This window comes from Varroa jacobsoni, unplaced genomic scaffold (genome assembly GCF_002532875.2).
Source record: "Varroa jacobsoni isolate VJ856 unplaced genomic scaffold, vjacob_1.0 scaffold_898, whole genome shotgun sequence".
NCBI lineage: Eukaryota > Metazoa > Arthropoda > Arachnida > Mesostigmata > Varroidae > Varroa > Varroa jacobsoni.
The window spans coordinates 317,879-341,900 of NW_019213800.1; the positions used below are offsets into that span (position 1 = coordinate 317,879).

At 40.0% G+C, this 24,022-nt stretch overlaps 1 protein-coding gene across 5 annotated transcripts in view; it reads right to left on the reverse strand.

Moving 5' to 3' along the window:
- Positions 1–24,022, reverse strand: part of sl (small wing phospholipase C gamma 1) — an 83,773-nt gene that overhangs the window by 42,345 nt on the left and 17,406 nt on the right. For all 5 annotated transcript variants that reach the window (XR_002683087.2, XM_022840938.2, XM_022840939.2 and 2 more), the window contains exons 2-3: positions 17,841–17,990; positions 5,012–5,187 (exon numbers count right to left, since the gene is read on the reverse strand). Coding sequence is in view for 4 of the 5 variants with exons in the window: in XM_022840938.2 (XP_022696673.1) it covers positions 5,012–5,187; positions 17,841–17,990 (326 nt within the window). In the remaining variant the exon portion in view is untranslated. The remainder of the gene's footprint in view (positions 1–5,011; positions 5,188–17,840; positions 17,991–24,022) is intronic.

A 24,022-nucleotide genomic window follows, 5' to 3' on the forward strand; every position in this document is an offset into this window, starting at 1 on the left:
CGTTACCTATATTATAGATATAATTAACCTTTTACACAAGTAAAATATAATCTGCTTAGTAATGAATCAGACGTGGGGTAAGGTCCATGGGTGACTACTTTATTTTATGGTTCAGTCCAGTCGACGTCGTCGACAGCAGCATCAACGATAGCATTGTCAACAGCGGTTAGGCTTGTGTGTCTCCATAAACAGCGGAGAACGCTCTATAGGATATGGCATAATATAATGAAGCTCGTTTATCATGCCTGGAGCTGTGTGAAGGCGCAGTGGTCTATGACGACCTAAGTTTGTTTCTCAAATCCATGGCGTTCTGGATGAATAGCTAGCTCCGACAGCAGACCTTAGAATGTGCTAAGCTGGTGGAAAAATGAGCCAAACCAACTTCGGTAATCTCGTCTTTTCCTTGCGCTTACAATAGCCGTGCGCGCTGGACAGTGGTCGGCAGTTTTCCTGCTCGCAGCACCGATATGAATATTTTCCTAGCGTATTCTTTTCATTTTTCTATCTGGCGCAATATCTTTCGCCTCTATTTGCCTATGTTTGTAGGTGGCTCACAGATTCACCCTATGCTACATAACTATTGTGGGCATAGTCGTCTTATTTTTGTTGGTCGGGTAAGAACGATGGCGACGACGGAATAAAAGCGATAACAGTGGTATCGAGGAAACCTGGCGATTCTTTCGTCGGGCTGATAAGCAGAATAAAGGTGATACAATGCACGCTATGTAGAAGCTCTGTAGCCCAGAGGGCAACGTCCGAAGCAAACAAGGTTACAGTTAAGGGCAAATGTATGCGTAAAAGGCTAAGTCGGTAGATCTGCTTTTAGGTCGCTATGTGTAGAGTGTATTACTTGTAACGAACGTGGAGCTTGCTGTCGTTACTACTGCCTTATATATGTATGTATGTATATATATATATGTGTGTGTGTGTGCCTGCGTGACCAGGCGCGGTGCACGGATAGTGTCAGCAATAGCATGCAGTAGTCAATAATAGGCATTGTTAGGGGTTATTGTCCACGTGACACGCTCGAATAGGCGGTATTTTGATCATTCGTTCCTTCTATTGGCGTCTTTCACATGAGTTTCCACACCTCTGCTCAGTCCGCTCCCCTTAGCTACAAAAGGTTGCCATCCTATCCAACAGCGTTTACTACCAGCCTACAGGCCGTTGCTGCTACTTATGTGGGCAACCCGACCCGAGTCGAACTAGTCTATCTTTAAGAGCGAATAGAACTAGCTCCGGTTGTTCATGACGACTAAATCGAGTTCGCTGCTGGACGCAGGACGGACGCTTGAACGAGAACCCTACATTTTTACGATGCGAGAGAGAAATCAATACACATTCGTGCGCACGAATAATAAAATGGCCGTACACCACCCATCGCTGCCACAATTAGAACGGGCTAAGCGAAACGCTAATTAAAGCCTCTTCACGCGCTCGACTCAGGACGCCGACGAAACGCGAACTCCACCCGGCCCCGCGGGACTCTTACGCCTTCTAGCAATCGATCGAGCGCGTATCTTTCTGGACAACGTGACGTAACCACGAATGGAGTGAGGCAGAACGTTTTGGAATTATAGCTAGTATTACTGCTATTGACTCGCTTATTTTGCGTGTGACGGCATACATTTTGTGAAACGGTTTTGCAAAAGTATGCCGAAAAAACGAAATTTAGAAGGTGTAGCCTTTTCATCCGCTCACACAGGACACCAAGCACCGAAAAAATTTATATAGAAACGAAAGGGAAAGTGAACACTGCGAACGACATCGGACGACTGATCGATACGGTATCATGACGTGCATAAACGAAACACGTGAGATTACATTTATAATTATAGTTTATTTATTCTAACAACAGTCAGGATCCTGCTAAGTGAATATTGGCGTAAACATGCGACGATACTGAATAGTTCAGTGAACAGATGCTATGCCCAAACATCAAAAATTACTACAACAGACTGCGTCCATGGGAAAGATCATCAGACGGGCCAACGGAAATATACTAAATCGGGTTTTAATCCTCGGCCTCTGCGGGAACCGTTGGTGCGTACGAAACTTCAATAATGATTCAATGGCCCTCTTTTCTAGGGGGTCATTTTTTCTAAAGTTTGCAGCTACGGCTGCCTTTAGACTGCTTTTGGCCGCCTGCAATACACCATGTGTCTTGCAGCGGCATAGACAGCACTCATAGCGAATAAGGAATCAGCCGGCAGATGAAAATAGAAAGTAAAAGCTTTAATTGGCCTGATTATAGAAGAAGGAAAAGGAAGCAATTTACGGAGACGTTAAGCGATTTTGTTCACCGTACAACAAGCTGGAGCCTTAATCAATAGCAGATAGGCTAAAATGCGATATCTTCACACGCATCACCTAAGCATTCAAAACTGAACGAAACCTGAAACACATTTCCTAGGTGTCCGCAACCAAGTTGAAATAATAAACTTACGTACATACAAAAAGAACTATAATTATACTGGTGTCATAATCTTAAATCTAACATAATAACATTCTTTCAATATAAAGTATTCGAAAATATAGTATCTAGGTACAATGTGTGTTCCTGAAATTAGCTAGGGCCGTATTCGGTATGCGCTTGTCTCGCAAATCGACTCGTGACTAATATAACCTAAATTGGATCCAGTTTCATCAAAATCACTGAGGCCTTGCTTCTGAATTAAAAATGCCCATATTGATATTAGAAATATAGAAGGAAAAGCCGTCCGATGACCGACTACGGGAACTAAATTTGTGACAACGGTGAGCTGTTCCATGCCGTGCTTACCCAATATGCATCTGCTGGAAGGGAATTCATTGATCCCAATAACCACTTTCGGCAGTTTTTAGCATGACGTTCTATGCAGACTCCAGAAATATAGACAACGGTTGCGTGTGTTAATGATCGATACATTTTCCAATCTAATGACCATAGACCTTCGGTAGTACAGTAATTGTGTCTTTGCAGTACCGACGGCAGAAGGACTGGCATGCGCTTGTCACGATTTCTATTCATTCGTCCATGACCTTTCGTCAGCAAACTGTGAAGCTCGAAATGCGTTAGGCCTCTTTCTAAGCATGGTAATGGATTTTCAAACCGTTTTGTCCGTCTTGACACTTCTGCGTAGATAATTCTTTCACACACATATTTCTTGTTGTCAAGGTTTTGTATCGACTAACGCGTTTGTGTAGATAGACATAGCACTGGTTTTCAGCATTGGCTATTACGGGTCAATATGACTCACGATAAATGGCCAGTTGTATCCGCTTTTAGAATTTTCATGCCGAGAGCACCGCCCATATCATTGGCATCACAGGTAGTAGCAAAGATTCCAGATGCGTTTTGAGCGGGGCTGCCAATGGTAAAAGAAACTCTGCCTCGTATTTCTTTCTTCTTCCCTAAGCTGCATATAAATAACTTTTTCATTTGCCGAAAGTCCATTAGCGTTGGTTGTCTTCGTTCTCCAACGTTACCAGCAATCGGTTGACATCTTGACAAGCACTTCGACCAGCGATTCTTGAGCGATCGCAACAAAAGAGGATCTGAATCGAGGACAAACTCTTTGATATTAAAATACCTTACGAAAGGACATGACGCATTATGTTCTTTCCTTCATGTACAATGTGCAATGACCTGACGCCAAAGAATCGTTACTATAGTTCGAGTATAAGAAATCCTTTGCCCCTTTAATCTGAGAGCTCTGTAGAGGTGGGAAGACGTTAACCCTATGACCGTTTTGTAGAATTCGCTACAACCCAAGTCGGATTCCTATTTGGGGTTTCGATTTCGTTTATGCAGCACAAGAAGTGTTATGATGCCCCGCGTGGACCCTAGGACGATCGTTTCGAAAGCAGAAAGACTGCCTACAAATTAGCAGCAGATGCCGCATTTACTATACTGATTAAAAGAACAAGCAATCTGAATTACAGTTTGTACTCTGGCTTCGATACAGTGAGATATACACTGTGTTGTACAACATCACGAACGTTCTAAAAGCCTTTCGATACATGGATGTTAATGAGAGGAAATAATCGGGCTCGTATTAGATCCTTTGAAGGCAGTATAGGCTTGGGGCCTGTGGAGAAAGACCGCATAAGTCATAACTTTATATTACTTTGTACGTCTGCTGTCAGACATTGTTATTATTACGATTGTTTATGCCACCACCATTAAGAAGCGTTTGTCATTTTCCGCAGACATATTTGATTCAAGTTTAGCAATGCTTTAGCATATATGATACATCGTGCTGCGACCACTTCCCGCCGGCAGCTCACTATTCAATAATGTAAATTGAAGTGAACGGAAAAAGTGGAAGCTTATTTTAGGTTTCGACTGTATCTCTATGTAGTAAACAGGCTTTTCCAGGGCTCCGAAGTATGGCTCCATTTTACTATTATAGTCATCTCAATTGCACGTATCGTTATCATCATAAGCTCGAGGCCGAAGGGACGAAGTTTTTCCCGTTGTGTTACTGTAAGCTTTCAAAGTTGATTACTTGTTTCATGTTTGGTCGCAACGAGTCTGCCTGCACTAACCGGCTAGGAAAAAGGCCTTGGACACACTTGCCTTTCCTAACTTGTAGGCTCACTATTGTAAGCTACACAACGACACTAAAATTTGACGTTTGACAAGAGAAGGCGGCTGTACGTCATTTTCACCCAAAAAGCTTCTAGAACGCATGCGCGAAAAAAAGGTCTACGTCCAACAAACAGCATGACTTCAACAAATCCGCCCAAAGACAACGCACTCGAAGAGATGCCTACTGATCACCCACACCATGCTGTTTCATGATCTGATAATGATAACGATACACATTTGGCTCAGTATTGAATAGTATTGCGTTTTCTGTGACGTTGTTGACAGATTTAGCAGAAACTGAAACACCTCGAAAGCGAAAGTTACCTATATCCTACCACTATACTACTGCACCCTCTCTGAGCAAAAATTATTTATCACTTTTTGCTTATTACTGACTACCGTTACCGCACACGATTGCCAAACAGAGAGTGAACTTACCCTGGGTAAGAACGCTTTGAGATCTTTTAACGAAACAGTTTCGCGCGAATTTGTCATCGTATAGAATTCTTTCCTTAGCCAACGTTCGACTTGAAGCGGATAAGGTGCTCCCACCGTGTCCTCGACGAGATATCGCAGACCGCGGACCCATAACTCACAGTCCGCCACGGAAGTGGCTGTGTTGGATGTCCGTAAATGTACCCCGAATGGTAAGCAAACAACAGCGTCCAGAAAATCGATTCCAGGAACGATAGCAGCAGCGCAGTAGACATATCGAATCCCACCGAGAAGAAAGTAATGTTATCAGTTATTATTTTTATAAATTATTTGACTATGGTGCAATATAAAACGAATAACTCTAACTTCGAACCCGTAACCGCCGTTTTAGCTTAGGGCGAACGTAACAAGCTGTGCTTTGCTTAATTCCTCAGTTTGATCGTTCAATGAATGTTTAATCTTGGTTTCATTTTCCTCAAAACCTTTAAAATAACGTATTGACACAGACAATATGAAAAAAGAAAAGCTAACCACTTATTTGCAGACGTCACTAATCGATCAAGTAGATCAATATAGAAATAGCTCACATGCTTCAGAAGAAGATCGCACACCTCGGAATACTGTTCATAAGGCGTCAAGAAACTTTGTGGCTTCTAAATGTAACAAGTGATACGTTATAGGACGTCTAAAGTTGAAAAAAAAACCAAAAAAAAATTACCTAACTGAGAAGTTTATTTATGCACTAATTGCAGGTGTAAATAAAAAACAATTTCGCGGGCGCATAGTAACTAAAGCACACTTAAACCTAGAAAGAAGAGGAAATCAACCAGCAAATTAGAACAGAAACACATTTAACTAAATAAGTCACCAATTCGTTTAAGCGGCTTTCGAGCTTCTCGATCCAAGTATACTTCAAGTAATTAGGTTTTCTACAGTAAACGCCAAATTCATAGTCGGCAAAAGTTGCGTTGTTAAAAATGAATTAGTAGTTACCTGTTACCACACAGCTTAGAAGTTATAGGTGAAATGTCTCTGTGATACAACTCCAATCACATAAATGTTGTTTTCGAATTTAAAGAATACAATATCGGTAGATGAAGGCACAGTTCTGAATGTAAGTACTAGTTTTGGCAAAAAAAAAAAATAGAAGTTAATTCTAGAAGAAGTTCGTATTGGATTTTTCTTCGTCGAGCGTCATTCGATCTAAGATCTATCCCGTCCGTTTCTTTTTTCACTGCCAAAAGTGACGCTTGTTTATGCTCGAGCAAATAGATATTTCCATCGGGATTGCTTTGGGCCAGCATATAATAATGGTTTTATCGGACGATACTGCCACCGCTTAAACCATTGACGATTGGGTTATAATTTTTTATCATATTTCGTTTATTGCCAAGAATCTTCGGAACGTCTTAATATGTAAGATAATTTCTTTTTTAAATTATATACGAATTGTCATTATCCATTATTGGTTTAAAAATTAACAGAAGGTTGTAGAATATTTAAGCCGAACCGTACTAATAGACCACGTGATAGTATATCGTATCTTCTGAGATTGCATATTATATTAAGAGCAGTTTCCGCAAACAAAAAAAGCTTGAAGTTTATGACTTCATCATAAGCTCACCTGTGGGGTCTGTTTTACCTGGTTTAAGTTTATTTTCCATCGATAGGTGGCCATTTTGCTCAATTGCATCTTGAAAATAGATGAATCGTAAACGACTTAAAAATGCGCTATAAGTATAGCGGAACCGATATCCGCGCTGTCGGCATAGATGCACGCCATCTTCTCGGCACTTACCATACTTCAACATATGTAAGTGTGATATTTCGAGCAGTTACTTCATAAGACCTTCAATCATCATTTTGGTCGCCGATTCTTCTTCGACGTACTTCGTAAAAAGTTTTATTTAGGGTCGAATAGTGCCATCGCGGAGTCAGCCACGTGCGGTTTGTTTACTGGGCAGCAAACGATTGAATCAATACAATAACTTGCAATAGGTGTTATCTGGGAGATTATTAACCGTACCCGTAACTGTTTGGAAGCGTTCAGGTTGGCGATGTCTATTATGTACAATACTTAAACAATCTGTAATCAGTTAGGTATCAACGTTCCGGTCGACTAGAAATAGTCATGTAGTCATCTGAGTTATATAAACACCAATGGATTCAGTAAAATTTATAAACGAAAATTAGTCATACAAACATACCGAACAATATGATACCGAACGGAAAGCATGTAGATAGAAACACTTATGTAGGGAATGGGCCTAGATAAATTTTGTTGGATTTTTTGTTATATAATACACCTGGTTCTTCGATAACCTATGAAATTATTTTTTGGCAAAGTTCGTAATATAGCCATTTTGAGTGTACGTAAGGAATACGATTTCTACGAAAGGGGGCCTGTCAATGCCATAAACCGTCCCAAAGGGCTCAAGTTCTCATTTTATCCGAGCGTAACCCGTTTGAAAATGCATAGCTTGAAAGTTTTGTCCCAGACAGTTTCCCAAACCACATTGGGCATTGAAAAGCATTGGAGAAAACGTGTTTAGCTTAGCAATTGGATTTTTCGGCATTTTTGTGCACACACGCCACGTATGACCATTACCATATGACCGTTGTCCGAATTCGGGAAAGTGTGAGCCTATAGAACGGAATCGCTTGCTTTCATCATATTAGAAACCATAGCAAATAAGAAGCTGAGTATCTGTTGGTGGATTTTCATGCGAGCAAAAACAAAAAGCCTGATATCTGCCGGCCTCAGCGAAAAAAATCAAGATACTGAATCTTATTCATATAGTTATACCATAAAGTAAACCAATTTACCTTAATATGATAAGAAAAAGTCGACTGTATTTTCTACGAACTTAGATACCTTTTTTGTAAGCCATGTAAGCTTATTTAAATTCTGCTATCGCAGTATGTTCGTGTGGCTTTAAAGCTGACGAGGTGACGACAACAACAACACGCCAAGGACGAGCACCAAGGCCAATTCTACAATTTAGAAATCAACAAAAATACAGCGAAAAATGTCAAAATAGCTTCGACAAGCCATATAGATTTTTTTTTAAATAGCTACAAAATATGAACCACTCATAACTAAGCTCAGTCGCTATGTCACTGCAGCCACAGCTGCTTTACTAAGGATGCAAATCATCTCCGTGATACAGCAGTGATGACCTTTATTGTACGATAGTTCCAAATGGATCTACAACGGAACACCGTAGGCCCAATGTCGTAACAATATGCCAATGCGTTGCAAAATAGGCCAAGATTTACTACCAAACGAAAAAAATCACAGCCTGAGCTGTCTCCTGGTGCCGGAAAAGCGACGCTTTTCGGTACGTACTCAATGATACCACCAATAGCGTAGGAGCACTTGAAAAATATATATAGTAGTGCATGGTCGTTGATCCATAAAAGAATACGTTCAGTTTATAACAACGACTACTTACAGTCTTTCGCCTACTGTTTACTTATTATGAATAATTTTGTCGATTTTACGCATTTCATTAGCCATAAGTTCGTTTAAGTTGCTTCCTAACAGGCTGTCTTTCCCTAACCCTCTAACTTTGTCTGTATACCATCCTTCCGGACAAGCTACAGCAGGAATGCAACTGGATTTATAATACACGTTTGTATAAATTTCGCTTAGGTTTTTGATAACGATGAGTATGCACAACTTGCCGTTATAAAAAAGTTCTCGATTGACCCGCAGTTTAACTACGTCCAACAAAACAATCCTTTCAGCTTTACTTGTTTGTCCATATAAGCATCGTCCTGTCCTGTAGGCCTTGAATGAGTTTCCTTTCAACGAGGCAGTCAGCCCAGTCAAACATAGCAGACGACCTTTAGACTACGATGTGTATACAACCAACAACAGCTGCCCATTACACCAGCTAAAAGCAAAATTGTCTTCCTAAAAAAACACGAACGAGGCCACTAAACTCTTGCGGCAATCTACTTACCACAACGGACACACAAGGCGGCGTTTCCGCGCCAGCGCACAGGAGTAGTATATTTCTAACTTTTCGTATTCATCAGATTATCTTTGTGAACTACACATTATCTAGGAGGCGAAAAGTAACAGTGTGACTGTACAATAAAAAAAAAGCGCATCAAGATCGATGCTAGTAGGCTTAGACAGAAAATCTTCCTGTCTCTTTTATCCTAGTAGAATGAGCACTTGGATGCGGTCCCGATAGCTTACGAAATAACGTGTTGTGGACTTCAAACCTAAAACGTTATAAGACCCTGGATGCCTAATATAAGATACACCACTCTATATAAATAACAGCTATATATTTAATTTCTACTAATATATATAATGAAATATAAAAAGCGAACAGTGATGGTTCTGGCACACGCAAGCGCGATTGCCTGCATCGGCTAAGGACTGCCGTTTCTTCAGCAAATTATTATCTTATTAGATTTCTGTCATGAGACCTTCAGCTTCAGCCGGAGTCGTGGAAGCAAGCATTCATCCGAGTAAAGTAAACCTTCGGAACAAGTTGGGGCAAGTTCAAACCAATAAGCCCCTGGAAAGTCACATGGTCCGGAAGTCAAACAAAGTACACTCCGTCTTACTAATAAATAAATAAGGGCCACTTATTTTGTTCCATCCGAGCGTGCCACGAAATACTATAGGAGCCAATCACTCGTAAGGTTTTCTGCGCAACGTCTCGCAGTCATCTCCTTTCTAGCGTAACTATGCGCGTTTTGACCATAGACTCCGTCTGTCCTTATTCTGTATAAAGCATAGGCGTACACTATGGCGCTCATGCACGTTGTCCACCGCAAACATGCACACAATTGCACGAGGGCTCAATAAACGTGTGTACGAGTGCGTAGAAAACAAGTTGAGAAAGCTCTCGAGATGCTATATTTTTGCTAGCATTATAAAGAGTTAGAACAGTAGTGGAAGGCTTGGCTTCGTAACGAGCAGACGACTCACCTCAAAATGATTTGCAAAGTTTTCCATAATAGAAAAACGGCGATTTAACTTTTATTGTCTTCCAGTAATTTTGATCTCGGTGTCTCGTCACAGATCATATGAACGAACGAAGTGCCAGTGAAAAAACAAAACAATTTCCTGTCACGGCGGCTAGATTACATATGCATCGTGCTACAGGCAAATGCTAACCACGTTCCTCTTCGAACACCAGTAAATATATTCCCGCCGCAGTCCATTAGCTCATGTGTGCCGAATGAGCACGCTCTTTTTAAGTCGAAATAAGTTACGTACTGAAGCAGAACGACTTGTTTCTGATCAACTATTCTTTCCCAACGGACTCTGAATCCTAACGTTGTTCCCGTTTTCATCGCTCCTAATTCTCTGGTTTGGACTCGTTCGACATTGTTCGAATGTTACCATCCACCGTTGTCTTCCTAGCCTCCCTGACCCTCTTATCCTACCACTGGGCTCATGCCGCCGTCCTCCGTTCATTTTTCGATTGCAATCTTCTTCCCTTCGAAAGCCCTGAGAGAAGTACGTGAAGGCTTTCAATCTAGACTCCCTTATTCTGGCGGATCGCTTCTACTGTATGTTTGCTGCAGGACATCTGCGCACCAGCAGCTCGTTGCCATACTGTCGCAACTTCCTGCCATGTTTTTGCCCATTTGGTTAGTCGTTTCTTCGTTCAGGGTCTACCCGCACCTCCGTTAAAACAATTCTTCGTGTGGATTCCATTTCCCGGCTATCATCCTCGTTTTCGTCAATATCGGCGTTGCCTTTGGTTATCGGCGCAGGCTGTCTGACTTTTTTTTTTCCTCTCTCAAACAAACTCCATTGGCGCAGTCACATTCGGAACGTCTAGTGCTCATCTACTTAACGCTACAGCCGCTGGACGAACCACAGGGGTACACGGAGTGGTCGACCAGCGCCCTTCCCAGGCTAATCTATTCAGCACCTTCCCGACTGAGATGTGTGTGTTACTTTATGCGCATCTGGCGGTTCTAATAAAATCGTCATGGCTCTTGAAAATTCCACGTGATCATACACCATATTGCAATCATCCAGCACTGGCCGTCCGCTTCTTTGAGTTGCAGCAATAAGAGAATACGCCACCCCAATTAAAATCAACAAAAAATTCACTCTTTTGTCTTATCCATCGAGTCCATTTTAATTTATAACCATTTAATGCACCGTTATCGGTGTCATTCGGGTTGCTGTTCTTACTAATTATTATTATTATGATTATGATGATATTGATATTATAGCCATGGTCACTTTTGCTATTGTTATTCGACTAACACGTGCCAGCTAACAAACACCGCACTATTCTTGTTTTCTATACAACAGGAAATCCTGCGATTCAGTCACTTTGTTATACATTCAAATTAGCCGGTATCCATGTTATATATAGGTATTAGCTGAAAATGGCAAGCAATAGCGTGGCACAGGTAAATGTTCCTTGGAGAGCCGGGATCAACCGCTATTGTAGGTGCGTACGCAGTCAAAAGCTAGCATATCCACACAGATACATACCCAAACGACTTTTTTCACTAGGCCGATAGCGCAAGTCTTGTACCTACACATGACTCGTTTAGGTGTCAAGCTACCCCAACAAAACTTTGAAGGAGGTGGAACGGAAACTGCTAGAACCCGGATCAACCCAACAGTTTTTGTAAGCCGTCCGCGCCCCCTAAGGATTCGCGGGAGACCACCAAACCCACCCCTGGGGTAAGTTAGGCCCCGAGAAAAAGGGGGATTTGTCGTCAACCGTCACAACCTTAAACGCCGTCGTTTCATCGTTTCCTGGAGCTACCGCAGGCCAGTCACATTAATATAGCGGTTGCTTTCTCCGCGGGACATCACAAAACCAGCTAGCTAACAGATTTCGTTACCTTTCCTGTAAATTGCACCTATTTCTTCTTCTGCGCTTTTCAGTTCCCACCCTATAAATCCGACCTGGGCCTCCTCCCATTTCGATGGTACAGCTTCTCCACCGCTACCGTTTGCTAGTAGGAAACTTCATACCTTCCTGTTCGTTCCTGTTCCTGAGCACCTGTTCGACACGCTGAACTCAAACATTCTCCCAAAGATCCTCGTCCACGTTAGTCACCCAATCCTGTAGAGAACTCCTCCACAGTGTTCTTGTAATCTACAGGAAAACGTACCTACACAGATAAACAAGTATGTATGGACATATATTTAAATTACAGTGTGACACTAACAAGACGGTCAGCGTGTCAGAAATAAATTCAACACCGTATCAAAAGACTGCGTGGTCTCAAAGTGCAGACATGGATATGGACACATCTCGTAAATATGCCTTCAAACGGACAATTGCTTGTCTGAGCAATCGAGGCGGGACTGAACTGTTTTTTGCTGTCCGGCCAGCACGGGCCAAAAATCCCTATGCAACATTTGTTCACATGTCTGTGTCCTACTCTCAGCGAAGGAAGTGGAAAATTGATTAAAGATGTGTACAACATGTTCACGACTGGGCTGTTATTAATAATATTCATTCGGTATACTAAGTATAGTCTTCATTGTTCTTCGCTGTCACTAACTAGGCTGATTGAGTTCATATTCTGAACTACTGTTATAGCAGACTTCTTCAAGTTATAGTTCAAAACGATCAAAGCTGATAGGTTTTTTTTTTTAATAATTAGTTGGCAAAGACGCATAAATTCCCCATGGCCGCATCGTTGAAAAGGAGCTGTTTGTTCAAAACCGCTTGTAAGTATAGCTTAACAGTAAATACATCTCAATAAATATTTGCCGCGCTCATCAGTCTGATCTTCCTGGATCCATCGAACTTTTGACCCCACTGAGATTACTGCATAACGAACGCGAATACCACCATCTTCATATGGATCAGATAGCTTCAAAGTTTCCACCGGAGGTTGAGAACAACGACAGCAACCTTCTTATGTACGGATGGCCTACTCTCATAATTATCGGTGTCCTGAGAAGCTATGCCCACCTCTTCGTCACGCGCTGTGATACTAACTTTCCATTAGGTCAAGGTCTTTGTGTTTACGATAGCTAAGTTCGCTACCATTCAACGATAAGAAATCCAGTATGAAAAATTAGAAGAACGTCTATTCGTATTGGTTGACTTTAAAAGTTATTTGTATTATTTGAAAATGTCTAACCTTCACAACGCACGGCTGAGGAAACCCTTTGTAGAAAGCATATAGATAATTTCAACTAATGTGAACCTGAACCATTCAATATAGATAGAAGTATTCATTTTTTTTTCCAACTCTTTAATTCGCGGCCGTGTCCTAACTCAAGCAGGCCTATGGTATCCTTGCATTTTCGTGGGTAAAAAGTCCACATAGCAGTTAGATATATCATCGTACCTAAGTAATCCACTACCACGTTTTTCATAAAAAAAACAACCAAATACAGACAGTTTATTCCATAGTCTCGCGAGCTTCTGCAGGCCTGAATATTGGTATGTTTATAACTTTACTTATGGCCAGTGCTATCGAGGCTGGTAAACATTGCTGCAATACCTGCGTAACGACCCTTCAAAGCTAGATTTCATCTTTAGCACCTTTTCAGCTTTTTGCAGACGATTAAGTAGACAATCATCACACAGTTTCGTATCTTCACTGTTGTGATCATCCTTAAGTTCCCTCGAAAGCAGTATATAAATATTTGGTGATTTCTACGGTATATGAAACGGTATACATTACAACGGATCAACATTACCGTCTACAACACCATGGTAAAAGTTCGTTTGCCAAACGTTGAAGCATTTTCTAAATAAAATATTATACCAGCTAAAGTCAGATTTCTATGTGCCTCGACTGTATCTTTAACTTTCTATACAGCCGAAATGCTCCAACGTCCATCGACGTCAATGCTATCTTCAATGACACGAAAAAAGTTCATTGCGTCCAACAGCAGTAAGTACATCACCGTGGTGGTGATGGTAAAGTGGTAGTAATAATAGAACGTTGCCGATGCCCAGGCAATAGGTTCTATCATGATGCAATTTAGGTGCGAAGGAAGTTACCTAAAAAAGCGGGGTTACCGTAAGGCAGCTCGACCCATACGAGACGAAGACACGTAGGATAAAAGTACTACTTAAGCTTCTTGCATCACACACTATTTACATCAGTAGCACAGACTGGCTTTCTTTTCCATTGCTTCTGCTTTGCTGATCAATCAGGCAAAATGTTTGAGGAACTGTATCTGTAGCTATGCCCATTTAAAACTTCTTCTGTCAGCCAACAAACGGATAGTTTGTTTATAGCCTTAAAAAAGCAGTTAATTATCCTATTGTTTGTGCCAAAGCTGGGTTCTATTACCTAAGCACCATAACGTCGCATAATGCAGAAATAGCTGACTGAAGAGACCTGGCTACTTTTCTCGCCTCTTGCATCAGCACGTATTTTGCTACGTACAAACGTTTTAAAGCGCAAAAATGATTCCCTCAAAAATGGGTAAATATTAAAAAGAAACGTCTCAATATCAACGTGGGCATATTGCCATTAAAGCAGAATCTTTTCGATTGAACCTTATATTAAGTACGTCGATGTAGCCTTCAGGACGATCAAGAATTTTGACAGATTAGACATCGAATATAGACTTATGCAAAGTTATGACAAGTATTGCATTGCATCACAAGACCTATCATATACATTTTTGAAAAGCTCATAAAATGATTCACGGAAGAATTTGGTCATATAACAATATTATCTGTAGTTTTCCTTTTATATACAGTTCTAAACAAAAAAAAAAACAGTTCGCCCCTTTTTACTAAAATGTTTACCTTTGCGTTGAGTTTTTTTTTACATATGTCGTCAAAAATTACTTGATGTTTAGCCTTATGCGCATGAGAATCTTTCCTATTTTCCAATTTTCTACATATTTGAAAAAATTAATTTTTGTTTTTGTAGAACAGTTTCCAAATCTATAGATGGGAGATACTTTTATTAAAAGAGACAGAGCTAAGCTTCAGCAACATTATAAGCAAGTGATCATACTTGCATATGAATTTAGATTCTGCATGGAGTGGCAGATTTGTCATAATTTGTCTGCCGTCAGATATAAATTCAACTCTAAATGGTATATCCGTCCGTTTTTCCTGCTATTACGCAATGATTAATAAGGCGATCATGTATACGACCCTGTTAGTTAGCAACAGCATATTTTACAAGGGGGTACCTGTACCTACAACAGGACCAAGGGCTCGGCAGATAACTACTATTTTCACCTCGGAATTTGTTATTAACGAAATTGGTGATTGACGCACACACAGTACCGAACTGACATTCCCTCAAATTTGTGAAACAATTCCATTGTATACATGCATTTAGCTTATATAGGAGTCTTCCAAGTGCGGTGCCAACAAGCACGCAGTTTCAGAAGCGGACCATTCCATGTGTCCCTGAATTTAGCGAGTAAATTCCCATGTGATAATAAAGGTTGCAGCGATCGTTTAAGAATCACATTCATTCAAATTATATTTCAAGGGACAGTTAGAGCCGGTGTCCAAAATAGGCAATCTCTACGTTGGGATGCTGTAGCAGATTCAAGTCGTTCTACACGTGGTCAGTCACCGACCTCTTCTAGAGGAAGGCAAAACTTTGGTTCACTCAATATCCCCCACTAATTGGCATGACACGCTGGATGATGGTACGAGAGTCCACTGGTAAAGCTGACTCCTGCTGAAAGTCATTTGTTCATCAAGAAGGGGTTTAAACAGAACTGGGAAGTAACTTGCTCCGTCTCACGAAACCCTTAATGTGCGCAACACTCTCGAATGCACCAAATAAAACGCTTTTACCATTACTCATGCTTAGATCTAACAAATTCGTCATGTCTTCGTGAGACATAATCTGTATCGTTATGGTGAGCTTCCTACGTAGTCTCGAACGTGTGCATACTGTTATCTGTATTAGAATTATAGGCAAGCAGGCGAGCCCAATCCTGCCTACACTGATGTAATAATTATTCCTAATACGTCCTTTATAGGAGATACATTCGAAAGAACGCTTTCTAATATACCATATTAATGATAAGAGTCGAGAAGTGTTTATTGAAATAATAATATTTTCCTTTTGTTCAGAAGCAAGATTGAATATGTAAAACACTTGAAAGGATGTGGTCATTGGATGGGAAACTCACTCTAAACCTACGATACTTAATACGTAGCCGATAAAAAAGGTAACCGCTGTCATCTAAGCTTACGACTATTTAAAAAATTACGTTTACAGAATTCTTCCTTAGATCGAGTGTCCAAATTTTGCCAGTGTACATAAACAGTAGTTGAATCCGAAAAGTGTGATTTGGGGTACATGCCGACCAGATAGCTTACCATGTGAAAATAATGATTGAAGTGACTATCTATACTTAGAACAGATACAATAATAATTCAATTTCTCAGTATATTTGGAAAAAACAGGCAGCGAGACTAATTGGCAAAGCGCCAGTAATACGATTTCCATTTGAGTTTGCGATGAAACAAACATTTTGAACCTACGGAATGCTGCTTAAAGTTGAAAAAATCTCTCTCTTCTGATCACCACCGCACGATATTTCTACAACCTTTATTTACACGCAAGCCTTGAGTTTAATAACATTTGGAGTATAATTCATGATCTCTAAGTGTAATCTTTTTTTAATGTTTTTTTTTTTTCGTCTTTGTTTATATCGTAATTACCGAAAAGTCAAACTGAAATTTGTCGCAACGAAAAAGTAAAGTTGAAACAATAACAACGATCATGTTCATATGAGTACAAGGTGATATTTTTCTTTGTTTCTTTTTGCCTGTTGCAAAACTTGTTTTGGATAGCCAGCCGTGACGAGTAAGCGTTCACTTAATTTCTTAATAAAATATAATAATAGTAAATAAAATATAAGACACTTAATAAAATCGTTGGGACAAATTTGACTTTTCTGTAAATTAAATTCCAGGATGAATTACCATAATCATAATAATAATAAAAAACACGATCTCTTTTTAATTACACTTAGGAATCATGAATTATACCTATATACATATATATGTAGGTATAATTTTTATATTTTTTATTTAGTATATAAAAATTTATATAATGTATAAATATATAAACAATAAATATAAATATGTATTTATTATATAAAAATTATATATACATATGGTCCCTGAAGTTTTATACGCATATTTCTCACTCGTGCCGTTAAGAAAAACAGCGGTACGAAGCATTCAAAACCGGTGGACTTGTTAATTGATCAGTAACGACTGATGGACTGAAACAATTTTCGTTTACGAACGACACAGCGTGGCCGGCTCAAAGGCTCCTCCAGCATAAGAAATACTTAGTGACATTGATGAAATTATAAGAAAAATTGTGGGTTAGGACACCACTCAGTCATAGTCCTATATCATTACCTATTTGTTCCAAAATGTAGCAAAAATTAATCTAGCCTAAATGATGTGTAAAGCGTTGTACATGTAGGAATGAAATTTCCTATTTTTTTGACGGCGAACCTCATATGAGCCACCGATGCCAGCTCTGTTCAGTCAATCATCTGTGAAAAAGGACAAAAGGATAATGACAAAGAGTAGCTAACTGATTCATTTTTCAATGAAGCGTTGTGGTGTAAGGGCAGTATACGGCTAATTTTTCTTCGTTGATTTCGCGTCGTATATCCTAATAATAACACCTCCCTGTACTTGTAAGTGTATGTAGGTAGATTTTCAGTGTTTCCTTTTTATCACCCTTGTCTATAGATAAGGATCCATAGTCACGGGAACTTTCGCAGGAGCGTAATGTCATATAACGAAGTTTGTAGAACCCGATAGATAATCTTTTACGTCATAATAAGCACTTACGATATAATATTTATTCTAATACGCTCCCTATAAATTATCAAGGCACTTACCAACACACGACAAGCATTTTAAACGGAAAGAGCTTCCGTAGAGAATGACAAAGCAAGCTTTGGGATCCCATCGTTTGGCATCGTCTGGCCAGCGCTCAAACAGCTTGGAGTTTGGTCCCTCGCGGATCTCTTTCACCTCACGGAGGTCCACTGAAATTTTATACAAGAAACAATGAAAAAACAAATATTCTAAGAATTAGCTTCAGAATAACTCATGGATCGTTCGCCCGGATAATCGGATTAAATTGAAACTTATAATTAGAGGAGTTATATCTAGGAACAAGTAGGCCATGTATGGCCCGTGGAAATAGATTCGCTAATTGAGTTATTTGAACCCTGACGATCAGCTTCATTATATCCACTTGACGGCTAAGGAGATTAAATTCTATCGGACCACTATCACGTAAGCTAGCTTGAAGATAACTAGCAGCTAGCTTTTAAATTAGTACAGTGAATCAACGGTTTCAACTCCACAGGCTCAATGTCATCCATAAAATTCACTCCGTACATTCCTGTGGCCTCATTCCCTAGCAGACTCTCAATACCTATGCAGTCACTTGCGTGGCTCCACGGCTGCCAGTTTTACACCGATCGTTCGGAAATCATCGGCTTTTTTGCGAAACACGTGCATCCTGCACGGTGCTTTATATAGAATGAGATGGCCACGTTAAAATAATTAGCGATTATATATATATATAGGCTTGTACACGTACTTGAAGCTGAACATTAGTGCATACGCAGAAGTTCCGTCTCGATGCTGACGTAGAAACTGTCGTAGAGTGACAGAAAACCTAAGTAACGTTTTAAAGATAGATGAAAGACGCTCGCTGGCGGAAGGAGTCAACCAACAATCGCATTTCTATAGCAGATAACAGATATTTCAGTCACGCGTTTAAAAAGACCCTTAATTATTAACAATTTGTTTGAAATTGTTTACTTTTTCGAATTCGAGCTGAAAAAAACATTGAGCAATCAGTCAAACAGTTCTGTGATGCGATCTGAATTATTGATTGTGGTAGCTCTATAGGCAGACATGTTGCTAGTAACTATGAGAGATGCATGCAAATGGGATACTCAGAGCCGTAGTTTTTATTTAACGACATTTCGATATTAAAAAAAAATAGCGTATCATTCTTTATATAGGTGTTTCAATAGGTGTATATAGGTTGTTTATATATCATTACAAATTGTGGCAAAATAATTTCCATTCATTATATTCTCCAAACAAGCAGTCGATTCATTGTAATTACTTTTACATGGCGAACGAATCCATTTCACAGCTCAACTTTTAAAGAATGTTCGTAGAAATCCTATTTAGACTGAGTTGTAAGTCCACTCGAACTATTCCTGCAGATTTCAAAATATTTTGTAGGTAAAGTTTCGTCTCCCGCGAAGATCTTGCAGGAGAAAACCGTTGAGAAACAGCTACCACTACACTTGACCGAGTACACTGTTCAGAGCAACCCCATTTGTCGTAAGGGGTAATGGTTTTAACTATTCAATCAATATAATCCTAGTTGGTCTAATATTTTGTTATTCAGCGAAGTGTCGGGCGAGCAGTCATCATTCATCTGCAACTGGCACAGGCAATGGAATCTTCCCGAGAAACTCAATGCGAGTTTGAAGCGAGCCCAGTTGCATTCTTCCCCTCGAGTCCCCACATGCTGTTATTGGTGTTACTCAGTGGACGCACGTATCAAAACACCGATGTTCCACCAATCCAACCTGATTTCGTGATGATTTATAATCCAGTAGTCTGCTTTGGGGGTTCTAGTGTTTTTACGTCACTTTGTCCTTCCACAGCTTCATTTCATTTTAATCAGGCTTGTCAAAAAAGTTTCACTGCCACCGTAAAGGCATCGCATTAACGTTATAGACACTCAAGTGTGACGCGAAAGCCATTTGTCCAAATGATTACGCGAACCCAATTTAATTTTTCGTAATGATAGGAAGCCAGAAGAATAAAACTCACTGTGAAAAAAACACAATGTTTCAAAGTTTCGCGAAGAAAAGGAGCAGACGGGCGTCCGCACAAATTGGCAGAAAAAAGGGAACGGTTGCCAAAGCCAGCTACAAATATGAGGCGTTGCAGTATTTTCGGATCTGCAAACGGAAGGGGGACGCCGATCGAATCGGCAAAATGATTCTTAGCCGTTTCCTCGCCGTACCACAGATCCGCGCCCCAGAGAACGCTGGTGGCAGGAAATCTGAGAAGCGCTGACGAGTCGAGATCGTAAACTTTGTGCGGCAACGTTGTCGTTGCATCGATCAAATCAAGATCGTTTCGAAGGACACGAGTAAAAAATTGGTTTTTCAGAGGGTAAGGGGAAACCCGTAAGGGGAAGCAAAACACTGGATGCAGTAATTTCTGAAGGCGGTCCTGTTCTTGTCTCTGTGGGGTTGAGTAACGGCACCTTTGAGGCGGTAGCTTATTTCTGCCCTGACCCATGGTTGTTTCTTGTTACCATACTCAGTTGGATCGTCTGCATGTTCTATTATTGGACTGGTGGATTTATTAACCTTCTATCGAGATGAGTTGTCAAAATGAGACTATTCACCCCCAAAAAAATCCAGCACGATTTCGCATGTTAATTAGTCTGAAATCGTTAACACACCCACATGTTACATAAATCATAAATTATTTTTTATTTATATTACGGGTCTTATTTATATTCATTGATGTAACTGCTGATAACACACACGGCAGATTCCACGAAAAGAATATGAAAAAGGCAACAAAACCATACAACTAGGCTGTGGTATTTTGTTACGCCTCGTAGAAAGTCGAGGCAATCAATCAAGAGCGACTCGTCTGTGATAGCGGTAAGTGTTTTAAGTTCAGCAAAAGGAAAAGTTAGGATAAATGAACAGGAGAAACTGTCACTTTTACTCGACATCGTCAATAGAGAGCTTAGAGTAGTTTGACTACACTTTTATAAGTGCTAGTCTGGCGTATTGCTTCAGAAGCCATGCTCGAAGGAAAAAGGCAAGCATATGTAAAATAACTTCAGTAACAATGCCGATATCACTAGATACAGTATGCGAGAAAAAATCGTGTTTAATTGTTTAGCTTCAACACTAGAAAAAATCTAAGTATACAAAAAATTACTCTAGCCAGCTAGCCAAATATGTTAAACTCAGTGTCTTTCTTTAAGGAGAAAAGTCTCGTTTTTTTTTATGTATATATATATATATATATATATCTAATCGTATTTTTAGCTCTTGGCAGAGTTTTTAAGCTTTCGAAGTAATTGGGAAGCGACACGTATCATGTGCCTACGTAATCTACCGTGCTCTGTATCTGGCGGAAATTGTTTGAAAGGACTTTTAATCACAGCCTACAAGTCAACCAGAGTACGCCAATCCTCAACAAACCAAAAGGAACAAGTCAAAAGGAACCAAGAGGACCAAGAGGAACAAATCAAAAGTTACGTTTCTTGTATTTGTTAGCAAGCAAGTCCAAACTCAGCTCATCTCTCGGATGTATACCGTTTATAACGTATATACACACACGCTAACATAGACACCGACTATCGACCGGCACTCATTCGTAAATCATTTCCGAAAAATCCGCCCTAAAGAAGCTTATCCAATCTTCCTAGCAAAAGTACAGCTGGTGAATAAGTAACGTCGCTTCAGCTGTACAACAAGTTTCTAGCTGCTGCTGCGCGTGACTTATGAAGGCAGAACGGCAGGCAAAGCTGTCTGCCACGAATGCTTATAGATCTCCTTGTTGAACTAGAGATAAGATTTCGAACTAATAATGAAAATACAATTTAGTCCTATCAAATTATAAAGGCTCAATCAATGAAATTTCAGCTAACCTAATTGTAAGTGGCGCTTTGGTACCACAGTACATAAATGCGTCACAACATATTTTTAAAAAGAGTATTCAACCCCTATCGGCGCCTTCACTGGACCTATAAGAATCGTTTTTCTTTTGGGATCGCTTCTGTATTTAGCGTCGATATGTATGGTACTAGATCATATATGCGATAAAGCAAGTCGGAAGAAAATGAATATATCGGAAAGTTAGGGTATGTGTCAAAGTACAGCAATTGCTCTTTCTGACGGTTCGAGACTGACATACAACGTCTTCTGTTCGTTAAAAGTATCTCCATACGGGGACGGCCAACGGTATCAAGGAAAACACTTTTAGGAGTCAAAACATGTCTCCAAGCCTATGACACGGACCTCTTCTTCCTAATTTATTGTAACTAGTGGAATTTCAGACTCGCGTTTAGGAAATGCATCTGTAGAATTGAAGAAAACAGCTTTTGCCTAAATAGAGTTGGGTTACAACCATATCTACTAAAATCTTAACGTTTGTCCTATCTAGTTCACATGGACCACGCAATGCGAGAAACATTGAACGCTAAGATACCCATAGCCAAATCTACGAAAGCACCCGCGGTATTGTGCAGGATCATACACAATGTCCACAGCCCTAGAGCAGATAGGGAACACATATTAAAAGCTTTATCACCAGCCCATTTCCAGTCTAGACCATCTTAAACTCGGCAGTATTACACACACAGGCCAGTTTGTACCAATCCGATGACTCCTGAACGAGGAGGGACTAGGGCAGAACTTTCTATAAAAGGCGTCCTTCCGAACAGCCAAAAATTGATTGAGCATCCTGGAGGGAAGCTAGATTGCTTTCCAATTTACTTTCTTACCCAACCAACAATTATCCAGAATCATTTTTTCACATGTGTCCATTATGATGAGTGTCCTAGGCACAATGCCGTCCATAAGTGGCGCATGATCGGCCTTTGCAGATTGGTGCATTCAATTTAAGAAAAATTTTATGAGCTGTTTGTCGTAACCGGCAGGCGTTCAGCCACCATTTCTGGTATCAGATAAAAGTCAATTCTCTTTAGAGCAAAAAAAAACAACAAATTCCCCAGGGCAAACAACATTGCTTGATTAAACGACAGTTGTTCGAACTTATTAGTATTATTTATTATCCGATCTTTCCGAACTGTACGAACCTTTGACATGATTAAAAATTTCCTTTTTTGCTCGAAATCCAAAATTCGGCAAGCACTTCTTATGAAACGAGCCGGAAAACCACCAACGGAGTTCACGTTTATAGGGGTCGATAATGCATCAAGAAGACTCAAAAAGCCATTTTCGATACGCAAATGAACGGCCCTTTTAAAAGAGACAATATCAATTAGCGAACAAGTGGTCTAGATAAGGTCCAACGCTTACCTTTCCTAAAACTTCTGGTACTTTTTTTACCCTTTAAGTCATTTAATCGTTTTGAGCCCTTGCATTTTTGGGATTTTTGGCCTGCTATCAGCCCAAAATGTAGTTCCGTCGGACGTTCTATGCATTGTATCTGGGCGACACTTGAGCAAGTTTTCGTTTATAAACTTTCTTGAACAATGATCAATCAAAACTTAGCTTCGGGAATATTTGGAAGATTAATAATTAGTAATTTAGGTCTAAACCAAAGTTGAAACCCCTGCAAATAGTCGCCATATTGGACGAGTATGACCTTCAGGGACGACATTTCTAACATATGGAAAAAAGTTACTGGAATATTTGTTTTTGCTTAGATGAGGTCTTAGGAACAAAGGTTAATTTAGACAGACCTCTAATATTTGGTAAAACTCCGCAGCTTTGAAAGGGGTTACCGAAGTCCGAATCGGGCCCGTTTCTGTTGTTTGCAAGATAAAAAAAAATGGAGAAAAAGGAACTACGTAAACAAAGTCGATTTCCCAAGTGGAAAAAAAACATCAATATGCGCTTAAAGGCCTAGCGCAAGAAGCGGGAAGCCATAAAAGATAATATGATTTCGGCCAAATGCTCCACCAGAAGAGGCCCCTGCCATTTACCCTACCTGTTCTTAGAATTAAGTATAAAAAAGTCACTGGGCTGATAGAAAGTGAGGTTTCAAATAGACAGTGCATCTATTTTAAACCCTCCAAAGAACTGCCCCAAGATGTAGTGTATCATATCAATACAGCAGCCTGTAGTAATGTATCCTGCATCGGTCCTTGCAAAGAAATCCTTTGAATCCATCAGTACACAAAATATCCGGAGTTAGGCGTAGCCTATTGTTATCGTCGAGACATATCGATAAACCTTCGCACTAGCCAAACTGCTGTCAAAGTAAAGTTGCCATAAAACATTTATCAACTGTTTTACATTAATTGCTTGAATTATCCTGG